At 37.1% G+C, this 18,718-nt stretch overlaps 1 protein-coding gene across 3 annotated transcripts in view; it reads left to right on the top strand.

Annotated features, from left to right (window-relative positions):
• Positions 1–18,718, top strand: part of VPS8 (VPS8 subunit of CORVET complex) — a 250,078-nt gene that overhangs the window by 178,561 nt on the left and 52,799 nt on the right. For all 3 annotated transcript variants that reach the window (XM_053657638.1, XM_053657637.1, XM_053657639.1), the window contains exons 42-43: positions 464–633; positions 4,067–4,232. In XM_053657638.1, the coding sequence (XP_053513613.1) occupies positions 464–633; positions 4,067–4,232 (336 nt within the window). The remainder of the gene's footprint in view (positions 1–463; positions 634–4,066; positions 4,233–18,718) is intronic.

Below are 18,718 nucleotides of genomic sequence, written 5' to 3'. Positions count from 1 at the left end.
TCCAGAGAAAGGTTATGTGAAATATTGCCATTGGTGCAGTTTCTGTTTTAAAAAATCAGCGATATTTTTATTTGTTAGAACACTTCAAGCCATTCAGAGAGAACTTACTTTATACATGTAATAAATAAATAGATTTGGGTTTATCTAATCATTTGAAAGTCATCAGTGTTGAATTAAGCCACAGAATGGCTAAGCATACATTTCTCAGTAGAAACCAGTAGCGGCCTTTTAATAATTGCATTCAGAACCTTAATGTCTGTACTGGTCATTAACTCTGAACATTAAAGTTAACCACTTAATTTGAAGTTTTTTTATGATGGTTTAATTTCAAGCCTTCATAGTGTATTTTAATTTCAGTCGTTTGAGGTTGAAAACTAAACAACTGTTATTTCCTGTTCATTCCCTCTGTCTCTTTCATTTTATAAACCGTTTCCTGTTTGTTTTTTGTTTTGGTCTTTCCTAGACCCTGCTGGAAACAACTACTAGCCTTCTAAACCAAGATCTCCATTGGTCACTGTGTAACCTGAGAGCATCAGTTGCCAGGGGACTGAATCCCAAGCAGGATTACTGTTCTATATGTTTGCAGCAGTACAAGAGACGCCAAGAAATGGCTGATGAAATTATTGTCTTTAGGTAAGAGAGAAGGAAATTTTACATGTATGGTGTGCGGGGGTATACATGTGTGGATTTACCAGGTAGGAATACATGTGATACACAGCCTCAGTTGATCATTTTAGCAACAGACAAAGCTCCTATAGACCTTACATTCTGCATGGGAGTCAAGAGGAATGGGTGTTAGGGTGATCGGGCAGTAAATAAATACAGAATAATAAGAGCTATGAGGAAAAATAAAGCACAGATAAGGAGACAAAAGGATGAAGTGATGAAGTGTTCGGGGTGAGCATGCTATTTTAAGACAACATAATAAAAACTTCTTTAAAGAAGTGATACTTTGAGCAGAATGAGAGAGGTAAATGTAAAGGCTCAGAATATATTTTACAGGTAGAGCTAACTTGCTGGTGTATAAGATATAGTGTGTGATGAGTTGCCTGAACAACTGGATAAATAAGGTACCATTGTCTAAGATGAAGGAGAGCAGGTGTCAGGAGCTGGAGAAATCAAGAGTTCTATCTTGGAGATGTTAGGTTTAAGATGGCTAGTAGACATCCAAGCAGGGATGTCAGGTAGACAGTTTTTCTGGTCAGAAACCTGGAGACGTCCTGGAAATATAAATTTAGAAACTGACAACATGTAAATGATATATTTTAAGATTTTATTGATTTATCTTTAGAGAGAGGAAAGGGAAGGAGAAAGAGAATGAAAGAAACATCAGTGTGTGAGTGCCTCTCACACACCCCTTACTGGGACCCAGCCAGCACCCCAGCCATGTGCACTGACTGGGAACTGAACTGGCAATCTTTTTATTTGCAGGCCGGCACTCAATCCCCTGAGCCACACTAGCCAGGGCGCATATAAATGATATTTAAAGCCACAGTGCAAAGAGAGAAGAAACCTAGTATTAAAGTGAAAGGTTTGATCTCAAGAGCAAAGACAGCCCACCTAGAATACATGGATAGAGTCAATATAAGATAAACCCTGTAACCAACCTTCTTGAGTTCAAATCTTAACTTTTTTACTTACTAGCTGTGAGACTTTGACAAATAACTTAATCTTTTTACATCTTAGTTTTCTCATCTGTAAACTGGGATGATAATGATACTGCTTCCTAGGGTTTTGTGAAAATTAAATGAAATCATTCCTGTAAGGCACTTGTATCATGGTGACATATAGTAAGCTAACACTATGTGTTAGCTGCTGTCCTTACAGACAAAGAAGGGGGTAGATTGGGTGGTAGGAAAGGGAAGTAGTTTTCATCACACAAAGAGCACCTGCTGTATGCCAGGAGCTGCTTAAGGGGATAGGGTACAGTATTAATGAAATAAAGGATCTGCTTTCATGGAGTTCACATTCCAGTGGCAAGGGCAGACAAGTAGAACACAGGGCAGCAACTACTATGGAAAAAAATAAAACATGTTAAGTGAGACATAGAGCATTTACAGGGAGAAAGATATTTTATATAGAGTAGTAATATAAAGATATTTTATATAGAGAGCCTCACTGTTAAGGTGACTTATGAAGAGAAATTTAAAAATTGTTAATAAATATATAATTAATAATTACCGTGAACTAAATAAAACATAGTATAAAGGAAAGAAAATATTTGGAGCTACCAATTTTTAAAGAGTAATTAGGGAACATGTCACTGTTTAAGTGACATTTGATCAGAGCCCTAAAGGAAGGGGTGGTGCAGCCTCAGGGAGAATGCCTCAGGTGGAGGGTCAGGAAGTGCAGAAAACAGGAGGCAGGCACATCTGGGCTTATTGAAGAAGTAGTGAATGAGCAGGTGAGTGCTGCCTGAGCAGGTGAGTGCTGCCTGAGCAGGTGAGTGCTGCCTGAGCAGAGTGAAGGAAAGGAATAGTGATAAGAGCTGTCTTCAGAGGAAGAGGGAAAATTAGGTAGGAACTGTGTGATTATAAAGAATTAAACCTTCAGCCCTGGCTCAGTTGATTGGAACATCATCCCATACATAAGAGGATACGGGTTCAATTTCCAGTCAGGACACATACCTAGGTTGTGTGTTCAATCCCCAGTCAGGGTGCATGTACAGAAGACAAACCAATAGGTGTTTCTCTCTCTCCTTATCTCCCTCCTTCCCTTTCTCTCTCTCTCTATTTTTGAAATAGAGAGAATGAAAAAATGTTCTTGGGTGAGGATAAAAGAAAAAAGAATTAAACTTTTGCTCTGAGATGAGAACACATTGGAAGATTTTGAAAATAGGATCGATGCTATTTGACCCATGTCTTAAGGATCACTTCGTGTGTTGAGAATGGACTATAGAAAGACAAGGGTAGAAGTAGAATGATCAGTTAGGCTATTACAGTAGTCCAAGTGAGGGACAGCTCAAGGTAGTAATGATGAAGTAAAACATGGTGGGATTCTGGACATGTTCTGAAGGTAGAGCGGACAAGATTTGTTTCTTGATTGGATGTGAGGTGTGAGAGAAAGAGAATAGTCAAGGATGACTCCGAAGTGTTTGGCCTGGGAAACTGGCCACAGTTTCATTTATTGTCGTTTATTGAGATATTCGTAGTTGTTGTTTATTGAGACATGGAAGATTAGATGAGAGCATGCAATGTGGGTGGATTGGGGTGAAAATCAAGAATTTTGGACATGTTAAATTTAAGTCCATGAATATATCCTAAGGAGAGTTCTTGTGGAGACAGGTGGATGGGATTTAGGAGAGAAGTCTGGGCTGAAGATATAAATTGAACATTTACTGGCATGTAGGTGGTATTTTAAAACTATGGAACTGGAACAAAACACTAAGGAGAGCAAGGGTAGCTGTAGAAAAGAAGAATATAGAGGAGAAAGACTATAGAAGGGAAAGGTTATATATAGAGAGAGAAAGACTATAAAAACTGCAGAAGAGAACAGGCTTGACTTCCAAGGCAGCCCAGCATGGCAGTGTGGAGAGATGAGGGGGAATCAAAAAAGATGACAGTTACATTCCACACTCACGGGAGGAGGCTCGCTTGTTAACTTAATGTAATCAATAGGGAATTTTTTACAGGAACAGGGTAAGAATTTTTTGTAGCACTGATGTTTTTGTTGCTTAATCAAATTACAGCTTTTGTGTTGAATTTGATGAGGCAGACCACTTGTGTTATTATCCAGCTACTTATATAATTATGATTTTCCCCAATTGACTTCCTTTCAAACTGTCTAAAAGTATAGTTTGAGAAATGAATAGAAGTTTAACTCATCCTCCAGGTGGTTTGTAGTCAGAGAACTGTGATTCTGTTCTTCCTAACAGCTTAAGTATACAAATATGTGAGTCTGACTTTCAGCAACAAGTTTCTTCCCCTTCTTATTCTTAACCTACACAACCATTGGTGCATTTCAGCATGTCAGAAATCTTTATCACTTATAAATACACTCCAACATAACTTATGTTTATGGGTTTTGTGATCATGAAAAGTGCCAATTGATTGCTTTCATTTTGCAGCTGTGGCCATTTGTATCACTCATTCTGTCTGCAAAACAAAGAGTGCACCACAGAAATCGAAGGGCAAACAAGATGGACATGCTACAAATGCAGCTCAAGCAACAAAGTAGGAAAACTAACTGAAAATTCCTCTGAAATCAAAAAGGGAAGAATAACTCCATCACAGGTAAGACTTATTTTCATGGTAAAATGGTGATGGTCTTTTCTTACAAATGTCTTGCAGGCCTGGCCTCATTTTTTTCAGGTCCTATAGGGTTCAACAATTTGCTTGATAGGTATCTAGTGCAATGAATATTCAATCCTACTTAGAGGAGGAGAGGTTCTCCTCTGTGTCCAGCACTGAAAAACAGATTTGGGAGCAACAGAAGGCATTTCTGCCCTTCACAAAGCTTGAGATCTATTTGAACAGAGAGATGTGCACACATCAGCTTGCTTAAGATCCCTTGACAAAGTAAGAGGTCAACAAGTCCAAATGCTATGGTACTAATGAGTAGCTAGGGGCCAGAGCATGCAGAGTTATCACTTTTAAGTAGGGCTTGTGGACAAGGTACATACACAGGTGCTCCGTGCATGGTTTTCTCAGCTGGGGAACTTGAAAGAACTTGATGCAGCAGTGTTCATATGAGGAATTTTCATTGCCCTTGGAGTCTGACAAGTAGACTAGATACAGTTTTATTCATTTTATGTGCTTTCTTTTTTTTTTTTCTTCTTAAGCAGGCAGTAGAGCAGAGTTTGAACTCTACTGCTTAATAGCTTTTGGGAGACCAGGACTTGACAACAGGAGGGGCCCAGTGTGGAGGAGGAGTGGTTACTAGGGCTACAACTTCATCACTGTGCTGTTCTCAGTTTACTTCCTCTTCAAAGTGATAAGTGCTGTCACATGTGCTGTTTCCCATTCTTCCCTGGGTGCTGCCCTATCCTGTAGTCATCCTTCATATCACACAGTGAAGAGTTAGACTGTTTTTTGGTCTTTGTTTTATCAGCTTTCAGTGTTGCATCAGAGGCAGATCCAAGAAAACCCCCTTACCTAGTTTCTCCGAGATGACAGTTCGGAATTTCTCTCCTCCAGTGCCAGGCACTCATTGATTTACCCACCCATTCGATATGGAGCTTTGTGTCGGGCACTGTGCTAGGTGTTGGGCGTACAGTAGTAGACAAGACATTTGCCTTGTAGAGTTCATAACGAATGAAATTAAAAACAGGTGTTTGGTAAGTATTCTCAAGTTCTTTCTGACACTAATTCTGTCGATTCAGTTCTGTCGCTACGTACCAGAAGTTAGCATCCGACTCCCCAGGTGTAAGAGTTCATTGCTGTTACACTGCCCTCACTTCAGACTCCAGGCCCAGAGCGGGTGTCCAGGTTACCCACATTCAGGTCTGACTGGGCAAATTTGGGGATTCCTGTGATGCCCCATCCCTTGCCCAGATTCAGTAATTCACTAGAATGACTCATAGCACTTAGGAAAACACTCTACAATGACCTGTTTATTATAAAGGATACGACGCAGAAATAGCAAGATGGGACAAATGGGTAGAGTGAGGTGGGGGGGAGAAGGCACTTCTATCACCTCCCCCAGCACACTACCTTCTTAGTCTATCAGTGTGATCACCAGCCCAGAAGCTCCCTGAACCTCATTTAGGGGGGTTATGGAAGTTTTATTATGTGGTCATAATTGATTAAATCATTGGCCATTGGTGATTAACTCAATTTCTAGCCCTCTCCCCTCCCTAAAGGTGGGGGGTGGGGAGGATGGGTCAGGGTGGAATTTTTATGGCCTGATCTTTCTGGTGACCAGCTAGCTGCCTTCTGAAGCTATGTTAGGGTCCCTAGACACCCATAATCTCATTACCATGAAAAGGCACTCTTATTACCTAGAGCTGAATAGTTTTAGGAACTATGTGACAGGAACCGGGGACAAAATCAAATTAAAAAAAATTTTATCACAAGTACTTACAGATGAATATACTGTAAGAGCAGATAACTGATAGATCTGATGTAGGCATGGGAGATCCTAGAAGTTTTCCTCAAATAGGCCGTGCTAGCTGCCCCTGAAGAAAAAAAGAAGTAAGCTAGAGAAGTTGAAGGGTAAGGGTAGGCAGGAGAAGGAGTGTTACACGCAGAGGGAACAAACATAGCTTCTCTACTGTGAAGTGGAAAGAACGTGGAACAGACATGGAGAGTGACTGAATCCAGAGGCTGAAAGACAGTAGTATGAAGTGCTGCTGGTGAGATAAACAGGGAGCACATTAATTGTTTTTGTTTATTAAAGAAATAGGGAAAACACCGAAGGGTTTTGAAGAAGGAATGATATGACCTGATCACAGTAAGTTTTTTTTCAAAGTAGTATTTTTTTTTAAAAAAACTGCAGAATTGAAAGGGAAGCAAGAATGAAATAGGGTAACCAAGAATATTGAAGTAATTTAGAGGAGAGAAGTGGCAACTTGTTCTAGAATGGTAGAAATTGGGGTGGACAAAAGAGTACATACTTGAGATGTGTTTAAGATGAGCACAAACATCAAACAAGAGAATTCACTGTTGAACTTAGGAATGTCTGCAGAACATAAAGGTAAAGATGTTTAATATGGTTTCCAGATTGAAAATTTTGTTAACTATACATCTAAAATGCTTTTTTCTTTGCATTTAGAGAAGGAAAGATGGGTCCTGTGTTTCCAACATCTTTCCAAGCTGAAACCAAATACAGATGGGGAACCTTTATTTATACAGATACTTAAGGCATTACATCTTGTGCACTGCAGGTTTTTTCCTCTCTCAGTTATATCCTATGCATAAACAGCTTTTGATTACATGCATACTGTGGCCTACATATTACTGTTTAGATTTTTTCCTAGATAGTCCTGAGAGGTTAAAATATACTTTTTTCGTTTTTAAAAAAATACAATTGCATGTTATATATGTAATTATATGTTTTAATACATAATTTATATAGCCAAATTCCCTTTCTGCTAGTTTTGACAGCCACCATTACAATCAAGATTTAGAGCAGTATGATTACTGCCCCTCAGAAGTTCCCTATATTTCTTTACAGTCAACCTCTCCTCACACCTTCAACCCCTGGCAACCACTGATCCATTTGGAGCTTATTTTTAATAGGGTGTGAGATAAGGTTTGAAGTCCGTTCATTTGCATGTGGGTATACATTGAATTGCCCTTTTACCTTTGTCAAAAAATCAATTGACTGTGTATGCATGGGTTGCCTTCTAGACTTTCTATTCTATTTCATTGCTCTATATGTCTATTCTTTCTTCAACAATGTAGCTTTATTAACCCGAAATCTGGATATCAGGTAATGTGAATCCCCTAACTTTGTTCTTCTTCCTGACATTTGACTATTCTACTTCCTCTGTTTTTCCATGTAATTTTAAAATCAATTTGTCAATTTCTAGAAAAAAATCATGCTGGGATTTTATTGAGATTGTGTCGAATATGTAGATCAGTTTGTGGAAAGTTGACATCTTAATAATATTGAGTCTTCCAATTCATTAACATATCTCCCAATTTATTTAGCTCTCTGAGCTAAATATTTATTTCATTAGTATTTTGTAGCTTTGGCATATAAATTTATATATGTCTTGTAAGATTTATTTTTAAGTATTTAATGACTTTGATACTATTGTATATTTTACTGTTTTATATTTCAATTTCTAATTGTTCATTGCTAGATTGTAGAGATATAATGTAGTTTCATGTATTGACCTTGGATCCAGTAACTAGTGCCTTACTTATTAGTCTATTACTTTTTATAGATTCATTGCTATTTTCTAAGTAGACAATCATATCATCCGCAAATAATGACTTTTATTTCTTCTTTACCAGTCTTATGCCTTTTATTGCTTTTTCTTCTGTTATTGCATTGGCCTCCAGTACAATGTTGAATAGGAATGGTTAGAATAGACATTCTTGTCTTATTACTAATCTTCTGGGGAAAGTATTTAATTTTTTATCACTGAGTATAATGTTAACTGTAGGTTTTTTGTGTGAAAGCTTCATATTATGTATAGACAGAGGTTCTTTTCTATTCCATATTTTGCTCAGAATTGTTTCATGAATTGATGTTAAATTTTGAAGTCATTTATACTACATTGGTTGCCCTGTTCCCATATCCCCACAGTCCTAAAGTGAAGAGAGACAATAACGTATTTCATTGTCTTTTCTACTGCCTTCTCTCAAATAATCTAGAAAAGGGAAATTATTTTGAAATTGTTTGTAGATGTCAAAGGCAGCTTTATCTCGGAGGCCTTCCCATTGTTAAGGGCAGGAGAAATGAGTCAATCTTTGCATTCTTTAGGAAACTCCAGTTTCCTAAAAAGACAAGAGGATCTAATCAGAGCCTCTTGAAAAAATCTCATGTTTGATACTGTCTAATAATGAAGCAAGCTAGAATGAGAACTATTTTGGATTTCTTACATTTCCTCTAGCTGTCTGTCTCACTTGTTTTTTATAAAAAGATGTAGTAGGTTGGTAACAGAAGGAAAGAGGAGGTGAAATTTATCAAATATCTGCTTGAGAGGTGTTTATGCTAATTTTCACAACTTTCAAGGGTGATATAGTCCCTGTTTTACAGTGGAAGGAACTGTGTGTAGCTCAGAGAGGCATGGCCAATATTTGAACTGAAGTTTCTAGGACCATCTTCACCCCCAGTTTTCCTGCCTCCAGCCTGTTCTATTTTTAGCATTCTGGCTGTATTGAAATATGGTAGAGCTGATTTTTAAAATCCATCCACACCATATTGGCTACTGCTAATTAATTAAAATTTCTTACCATTGTGCGAGCCATTCATATTTTTAATCTAAAAATGTTAAATCAAATGAAAGTGATAGCTCTTATTAAATTTTATTTCACAAAAGTACTTTGCTCTCTTAACTTCCTTTGAAAATCTATTGACCATGAGCCCTGGTTAAGTTCCTAGCCTTTATATGGGTGAAGAGACAGGCATGAGGGCCCCAGTGACTCTAAAACCAAGCTGAGACTGCCAGTCAGCTTTCACCTATTGCTGTCTACCCCTAGAAGATACTGAGTGCATTTAATGCTTCTCACTGCCTTTGTAGTGTGATCCTTCTATCAGGTAGCTTTTTGTTTTATCCTTTTCCAAGATTTATGATTATCCTTTTCCAGGACTTACACTAAGTGACTTATACTTCTTTAGTTTCTGCTTCTAACTCAACAGGATGCAACAGTTAACCTCAAAACTGGGGTTTTGGTGGATAAAATCCTTCTCTCACTTCCGTTTTTCACAGCTGATAAATATGCATAACCAATAACTCTGACATATTGGGTGCCTTCCAACAGGTTTGCACAGATGTGATGGGAGTTATTCCCCCAGAAAGCCTGCTTTCCTCTGGAATAAGCATTTTTTTCTTCTTTATAAACAGGAAAAAAATGGTTCATTTCATTCTTTGCTTACCTCCTCTCCCCCGCTCAGGTTTAGAGCAACTCAGTCTGAAATGTAGGTCCACAGAATAGACCTTGCAAGTCTCCATGCTCTTCTGTTTTGCTTTCTCTACATGTTACCCACAGATGAAATACATTGGAGTAACTCATTTCAACTGACAAACCTATCATTCTGTTTTCTCAACAGATGTTATTTCAATAATATAATATACTATAATTTAATCTTCGATTATGACTTTATTCAATTTGTAAAGTAATGAAGATGGTAGCAAAAGCCATCTTTATTGCTACTGATTAACATTAAAAGATATTAACTTGCTATTCAATTTAAAAATAATAATTCTTAGTCAACAGTCAACTTGATATAAATTCAAAGACATCTTGAAGATTTACTAGTTCTTAGTCTTAATGTTATTATAGTATCAACAAGGCTTAGAGTTCTTGAGAGCTGATAATAAACTACCACATTATTATGTATCAGAAACATCCAAGTTGTTATTCCTTGTAAACCTCAAGAAACAAGAGCATTAGAGACTCATTAGAAAGTTTTTGTATAACATATTGCTTGATATCTTTTCTTGGATAAACCATTCCTTATGAGTAGAGAGCCAAGTACATTAATCAAGTATCAGAGTTTTCTGTTTTTGCAATGAGAGGTGCATATCTGAGGAAGGTGGAGAGTGGGAATAAACATACAGGCCTGCTCATCCCTTACTAATCACAAAGAGGTAATGAAATGAAATAAGCTGATATTTTTTCCCTGGTACTTAGAATGGTTTTTCTTTCTTTGTTTTTAGAGTTGTCTAAGAAGATGTTTTTATTTGTGGTAAATTTATTTAAAATGTTAGAAGGAAGTATTTGCAACTTCCAGAAAACTGTTAAGTAAATGACATTTATTTATGCTCACTGGTCATAAGTTTCTGTTATCCATTGTACATTGCTTATTTATTTTGGATTCCCACTGTAAATTGGAGATTTGTTTTATATGCTGTTCAATGAAATAGGAACACTAGTATTAATGCCTCATTCTTATTTGTCCATTTTAAAAGAATATTAGCTCCCTATTACAAATATGTTAGATTGAAATTAATGTTAAAAAATGAGATTTCAGTTTGGGGTGATAGCAACATTTTTCAAAAGAATAACTTCTAAATTAAACTTACAGAATAAATGAAGATTAATATATCTCACAAGTACAGGGAGATAATGAATGATTCTAACATAAATAAAAGTTTTTAAGAAGTCTTTTGTCCATTTTCCAATAATCTTATTATACTTTACTGTTAAGAGATTCATTACTTCAGCTGATATTTAACGTATACCTACTTTGGGCTGAATACTATTCTTGTTACTAAGTATACATTGGTGAACAAAATAAAAATATAGTTCCCACCATCGTATAGCTTGCCATCTAGTAAGAAAGCTAGACACTAATAAACAAACAATCATAATTTCAAATTGTAATAGGTATATACATGCCATGAAGGGAAAGAAGAGAATTTTACGGGAAGAAACATGAGGAGAAACCTACTTTGGACTGGGTGGTAAGGAATATCTGTCTGCAGAGTTGACGTTTAAGCTAAGATCTGAAAGAAAGAAGGTAGTAGCCTTGGGAAGAACTGTAAGCTCAAAGGAACTGAAGAGGGAAGTGAGTAACCTGTTCCAGGAACTGAAGAAAGATCAGCAGATGGAACACAGCAATTAAAGGGGAACACGGCAAGGGATAAAGGTGAAGAGGCAGGCAAGGCCAGGTGCTGAACAGCCTGTGAGACTCTGGCAGAGTTTAATTTGTATTCTTCAGTTGAAAATAGGAAGGGTTGAAAACAAGGGATTGATATGATGCGTTGTAGTTGTGGACAATAAGTAAAATAGCAACATCGCTATTACCAGGCAAGTCTTCCCCAATTTGCCAGAGCAATGTAGCAATCAGATTCTTAACCTTCGGTAATGTGTGCACTTCCCTGGGATTCAGACAGGGCTTGTGTCCAAGAGACTAAGGATGACAGTAGTTACCCAGAAAGTGTTTCCAGTTGGTCTTTATGTAGAACAGAATCTTTGATAGAAATATGGGCAAAGGGCATTTTTAAAAAGACCATCATCCAATTAAGTTTTTAAAAATGTTTAACTTGCCCTGGCTGGTGTAGCTCAGTGGATTAAGTGCTGGTCTGTGAAACAAAGGGTCGCTGGTTCGATTCCCAGTTAGGGCACAGGCCTGGGTTGCAGGCCAGGTCCCCAGTAGGGGACACATGAGAGGCAACCACACACTGATGTTTCTCTTCCCCTCTTTCTCCCTCCCTTTCCCTCTCTCTAAAAAATAAATGAATAAAATATTTTTTTAAAATAATACAAAATAAAAAAAATTTAACTTTACCTGTAATCAAAGGTATATGGGTTAAAACAGCATATGGTGCCATTTTTTTGCTTCTTAAATAACTGACAAATTTTAAAAACACTATTAAACTATCATACATTAAGAATACATATGCATTTATATTGATAAGGATATGAGGGTACAGACACTTTAATGCACTACTAATGGGAATATATATTTGTAAAGTTCACCATCCCTTATACAAATCCTTCAGCTAGATATGTTTTAAAACTCAGAATTTTTATATTTTTTAAAATAGCATTACAGGGTCTTCCATTTCTAAGAGGATGCATTTGAAGTTTCTTGGTGAGGAAGAGTGGACAAATTATATAAAACAATGGTTCTTAAGACATTGGACCTCAAACAGTGAAGGAGAGTGACTCCTGAGAAACAAGAAACAAATTATGTAAACCTGGAAGTAACCCTGAATTACTGCTGCAAAAAAGTTTCCAAGCCATGGTGCAAGGAGGGGGAACTGAGGCAGAACTTACCAGGCTCCCTGAGTAGAGGAGACAGAGCTGGGCATCCAGGGAAGGCAAGGTGGCTGGAGTTCACAGGGCAGTATTGGACGGGAGAGAGCCACACACAGAATGCTCCAGAGGCGTGCTGATGGCAGCTTTGAGTATAAAGTTGCATATTAACCCCCTCACGCATGTGAGGAAACTGTGTAGGGACAGAAAAAGAAGCACCCCAAAACATCAAGAGTAGCAGTGCCCCAAATTCACACAGAGTGAGGAAAAATACCATCCTGGAAAGCTTCAAAATTCACAGGGCAGCATTGAGAGTACTAAGTCTTGACCTCAGTATTAGGGCAAAAGTTAACCCTAGACTAACTGCTGTTTTTATCCCACCTACCAAAGCTTAAAAGCAAAACCTGAAAACATCACATTTCTAAGTATTTTGACCACATCCCAGAACAAAGTCCAAGAATGTGTTAAGGACTAGAAATATATTTGACCCAACAAAGTAAAAATCACTATGTCTAGCATTTGATAAAATGTTATAAGGCATACAAGAAAGCAGGAAAATGCAAGTCATAAAAAGGAGAGAAAAATCAACTATATGACATTCTGGAAAAGGCAAAAGTATGGAGCCAGTAAAATGATCAGTGGTTGTGGGGCCGGGGGTGGGGGAGGAAGAGAAGGATGAATACATGAAACCCAGAGGGGTTTTAGGGCAGTACAAATACTCCGTATGATGCTGTGGTGGTGGATATATGTCATTGTACATTTGTCCAGACCATGGAATGTAATGCCAAAAGTGAACTCTAATGGAAACCGTGGGCTGTGGGTGACAATGATGCATCGGGATAATATGTCATCAGTTGTAACAAGTGTACCACTCTGGAGGGGGGTATTGATAATGAGGGAAGCTGCACATATGTGGCAGCGGAGGATATATATAATATCTCTATACTTCCTAAAACTGCTCTAAGAAATAGTCTTTTTAAAAAATCAGTTGGTCGAAACAGACTAAGAAATAGCATAGATGATAAAATTAGTTGAGAAGAACATTGAAATAGTTATTATATGCCGTGGCTGGTGTGGCTCAGTGGATTGAGTACCAGCTTGTGAACCAAGGGTCACCGGTTCGATTCTAGTCAGGGCACATGCCTGGGTTGTGGGCCAGGTCCTCAGCTGGGGGTGCACTAGAGGCAACCATACATTGATGTTTCTCTCCCTTGCTCCTTCCCTTCCCCCTCTCTAAAAATAAATACATCTTAAAAAGTAAAATTGCAAAGTATTCCCTGTTTTAAAAAAAGTTATTATTGTACCCCATATGTTCTAGAAGCTGGAGGAAAGATTTAATATGTTAAATATAGATACAGAAGTTATAAAGACCCAACAGAACATCGAAAAGTAGAGATTAAAACTACAATGTCTGAGATGAAGAACACACTAGATGGGATTAAGAGCACTATGGACATTGGAGAAGAAATGATTAGTGAACTTGACTATATGGCAATAGAAACTATCCAAAATTAAACAGAGAGAAAAAAGAGTGAAAAGAAATGAATAAAGCATCAGTGAACTGTGAAACATCTTCTGGTAGCAAAATATGTGTGTAATTGGAATTCTGAAAGAAATAGGAACAAGAATAATACAAAAAAACCTTGAAGAAATGTAATACAGAGTTTGAATTTCAGTAATGACCGGGTAGCCTGTACTGGTCAGCCTTTCCATCAATAACAATGATAAGCTCTAGACCAGCAGTCCCCATCCTCTGGGTCCTGTGTTACTCCACTTCCACCTGTATCTTCCATGAAACCAGTCCATGGTGCCAAAAAGAGTTGGGGATTGGTGGTCTAGAAAAAGACATTTTTAAAAAACATTGTTTAGAGAAGGCAAGCAACCTTAGAGAAGGCAAGCAAACTAGAGGGGCTCAGCATTTAACCAGCTTTTCCCTTAGGGTACTTCTCAGTTTGTCTTGGAGTACTACTGGGGGAAAAGAGCTTAAACAGAAAGGAGCATTCTAACTGAGATGAAGAAACAACGGTCAGAATTCAGTACCAGAGCGGTGCAGATTGAGGGGGAAATCTCAGAAAGTAGGATGCCAGGGAAGAGGGAGCTTCAAATCTTTTTATAGGTTTCAAAATTGTACATTCACAGTAATGCCTCAAGAAAGCAGGCAAGAGGCAGCATCAGAACTCAAGAACTGAGCAGAGATCTGAGTAGAAATTTCATTTCAGCAGCTGCATAGTGTTGTTTTGAGTGCAAATCTGGCCACATAGGAGAACTGGTAAACACCTCATATTTTACACTGAAACTTCAGAAGGACTGTGCTTCAGGACTAAGGGCTGCCCAAAGACTAAAGGCAAAGTCAAAATAAATTCTGTCTAACAAAGCCAAAGCTCACACTATCATAGGATCAATAGTAAGAAGAAGGAAAATATAACTCAAAATCAAGAGAAAAAGCATGAATAGAAGCAGATCTATGGATGAGCCACATGTTGGAATTGGCAGTCAGGTACTTTAAAATAGAAATTAGAAATATGCTAAAGGATTTAGAGGAAAAGATCAGCAGAATGAATGAATGTGTGGGGAAATCTTAGCAGATAAATGGAAACTATAAAATAAAACAAAGTGTTAATTCCAGAACTAAACACATAAAATGAAAAGTTTGTTAGATATTAACAGCATTTTTAACACGGATTCGACTGTTATCAGTAAATTTGAAGACAGTTCAATAGAAATAATCCTGACTGACACAAGACCAATTCTAGCGTATATGTTATTGGAGCTCCAGAATCAAGGAGAGAGAAGTGGCAATGGGGGTAACCTAATAATGGCTGGAATTTTCCCACATTTGGTGAAAAAAAATCAACCCATATGTCCAAAAAGCTCAGCAAATCACTGGCAGAACAAATACAAAGAAAATCACACTGAGATACATCATAGTCAGTCAAATGCTAAAACCAAAGATAAGGAGGAAATCTTTAAAGCAGTCAAAGATAGACAATAATAGCAATAACAGATGACTTCTCATTTTAATAAAATGGGGGAATCCAGAGGTCAACAAAATCGCATCTCTGAAGTGCTAAAAGAAGGTAATGTGGGGCATATATATGTTATATAACATTCCCAGTGGGGTCCAATGTAGCATCCCATAGTCGAAAGCTTATGTTGGATAAACAAAGACCATAAAGAGCCTCACTTCAGTTCTGGTCAGGTGTTACTGTCAGGTAGGTGACTTTTGGTGCCAAAAGTGCTTAAAAAGAAATCCTTTTGGTTTTTGAGCATTTTAGATTTCAGAATTATAGGAAAAAGCTTTGTAGATCCATCTTATTTATCAGGAGAAAAACTGGTGGTATGTATTTTTAAATGTCTATGTCTTTAGAAGCAGGGATCTCTAAGAATCTGTGCAATGGAAATAGAACATGAAGAATGTCTGCCAAATGTTATATGCAAGGATGTTTATGACAGCATTTTTAATAACAAAACAATTGAAAACAACCTAAATGTTTCAATAGCCTCGCAGTAGTTGATTAGATTAATTATAATATATCCATACAACAAATGGGTTCTTACATAGCAGTGAAACATCGTGTCATTGAGGATTGTTGATATGGTGAAATGAGTATTCTCAACATGCAGCATGAAACTAGCAAAGTGGTATGATTCCAAATGTTAATAGTAGTTATTGCTCATGTAATTGCATTGTGATTTTTATTCGTTTTGTTTTGCTCTTTTGTATTTTCTAAATTTTATTAGTGAACATGTATTCCTTTTGTAATAAAAAAATCAAGGCTTATTTTTTGCTTTTGTAAGCCAGGCAATAACATTTTTCTATTGCCATTAAACTTCAGATCAGATTGCTCTAAGACAGGACTCACTTTATTATCAAAGATTACCAAAGTTCAGACTTATTATTAAGGCCATAGCTTAATACATCAACCATCTCTCCAGATCTAGGGTCTACACACCTGGATTTAAAGTGTCTCTTTTAAGCTGCATTGCCTAAGGCTTTTCCAGAAGAATCCTGTTAAATGAAAAATAAGACCTTTCATGAGCAATACTGAACCATTTCTGCTGCCACTTCAAACACTCTGGCCTAATCTCCAGAGAACAGCTTTCTCAGATAAACTGTCCAGCACACATCCAGTTCTTGGCTTGTTTTTAAAAAGTCTGCGGATTCTTTCATGAGAGTTTTTTTTTTTAAGCTTAAATATCTACTTTGCTTTGAAAATCTGTTTTCTCCTTTTTCAAAAAGAGCATACCAGGAGTTAAAATTGGATCATATTTAGCAAGCTACATCATACATCTGGAGTAAATTCCAGAGTATTAATATCATGGTATGTTAGAGCAAAGACTGCCAAGTCTAATTTTTGCAGACCTGCTAAATCTGAAGGGACAGTCTGGACAGCCAGCAGTTTCAATCCCTGAGCTGAGATATGGTGTTTAAAGTTATTCTGAAAGTCAGAGGGGAAAGGCAAAAAAAGTCTGCAGCATGGTCCTATCTGAATAGTCTAATGCCACAGCAGTAGGAAATGTCTTCATCATCTACACTGTAGGCTCTTAGAATTTGACTGTTCAGACTGGAAGGGGCTTAAAACCTTGAGTCCAGTTGCTTATCCAATACGTCATCATCCTAGACAGGCAGTATTTAGTACCAAACTACTTCTAGTAATAATTTCATTTTTCCTTGAAATTAATAAATTGATATTCTGATTTCATGTATGAGTCTATGTGTACTTAATATTTACTAGAATTCACTGTTGAAATCATTTGAACTTGGAGTTTTCTTTGTGAGCAGATTTGATAACAGATTTAATTTTTTAAATAAATATAGGGCTCTTCATATTTTGTTTCGGTTTAAGTCCATTTTTAAGTTGCTTTCCAAGGAATGTGTCCTTTTAATTTGCCAAATTTATTGGCATAAAATTGTTCGTAATAGGGTCTTGTTGTCTTTTAAATGTCTGTAAGTAATGTTACATGTAGTAATACATTCTTTCACTGCTGGTATTGGGAACCACATTCTCCTTTTCTTCATCAATCTAAATAGCAGTATTTCCAGAGAACCAACTCTGGCAACCTTGCTAATTTGCTCTATTGTTTTGTTTTATTTCTGCTTATTTTTTCCTTCCTTTTACTTAGTTTGGTTTTACTGTGATCTTTTTCTAGCTTCTTAAGTTGGAAACTTAAGTCCTGTATTTTAAATATTTCTTGTTTTCCAATATAGCATAAAAAGCTATAAGTTTCTTTCTAAACACCATTGTGGCTGTATTCAGCAAATTTCTTTAAGTGCTTTATTCAGGTATATTTGATCTGGCTTTTGTTTAGCATAATTATTTGAGATTCATGGACACTGTTGTATCAAGAGTCTATTCCTTTTTACTGCTGAGTAATGCTTCATTTTATGGGTACACCATAATTTATTATTTTACCTATTGATAGACATTTGGACTTTTTAGTTTGTGGCTATTACAGATAAAGCTGTTATGAAGATTTGTGTACAAATCTTTTTATGGAGTGTACTTTCATTTCTCTGGGTAAATACTTAGGAATGGAATGGCTGACTCATATGAAAAATTGTGTTTATTATTTTAAGAAACTACCAAACTGTTCTCCAAAATGGTAGTGCCATTTTACCCTCCTACCAGAGTGTATGATGGTTCCAGTCCTCCACCTCCTTCATATAGTTAGTCTTTATAGGTTCGGCTATTCTAGCAGGTGTGTAGTGGTATCTCATTGTGGTTTTAATTTCCATTTTATGAACGACTAATATAAAACATCTTTTCCTGTTTTTATGGGCCATCCATATATTTTCCTTGAGGAAGTGTCTATTCAAGTCCTTTGCTGATTTTTTAAAATATATTTTATTGATTATGCTGTTACTGTTGTCCCATTTCCACCCCCCTTCACTTCCCTCCACCCTGCACACCCTGTCCCACCATTAACCCCCTAGTTTATGTCCATGTGTGCATGTTCAAGTCCTTTAGATTCTATATTTCCCATGCTATTCTTGCCCCCCCATCTGTTTTCTACCTACCGTCTATGCTACTTAGTTTCTGTACCTTCTCCCCCCTCTCTCCTCCTCCCATTCTCCTGTTGCTAACCCTCCATGTGATCTCCATTTCTGTGGTTCTGTTCCTGTTCTAGTTGTTTGCTTAGTTTGTTTTTGCTTTTGTTTTAGTTGTAGTTGTTAATAATTGTGAGTTTGCTGTCATTTTACTGTACATGTTTTTTATCTTTTTTTTAGATAAGTCCCTTTAACATTTCATATAATAAGGGCTTGGTGATGATGAACTCCTTGAACTTGATCTAATCTGAGAAGCACTTTATCTGCCCTTCCATTCTAAATGAAAGCTTTGCTGGATAGAGCAATCTTGGATGTAGGTCTTTGGCTTTCATGACTTGGTATATTTCTTTCC

This window comes from Artibeus jamaicensis, unplaced genomic scaffold (assembly GCF_021234435.1).
Source record: "Artibeus jamaicensis isolate MK-2021 breed Jamaican fruit bat unplaced genomic scaffold, CSHL_Jam_final scaffold_474, whole genome shotgun sequence".
In the NCBI taxonomy this organism is placed as follows: domain Eukaryota; kingdom Metazoa; phylum Chordata; class Mammalia; order Chiroptera; family Phyllostomidae; genus Artibeus; species Artibeus jamaicensis.
This window is presented reverse-complemented; position numbering and strand designations above follow the sequence as displayed.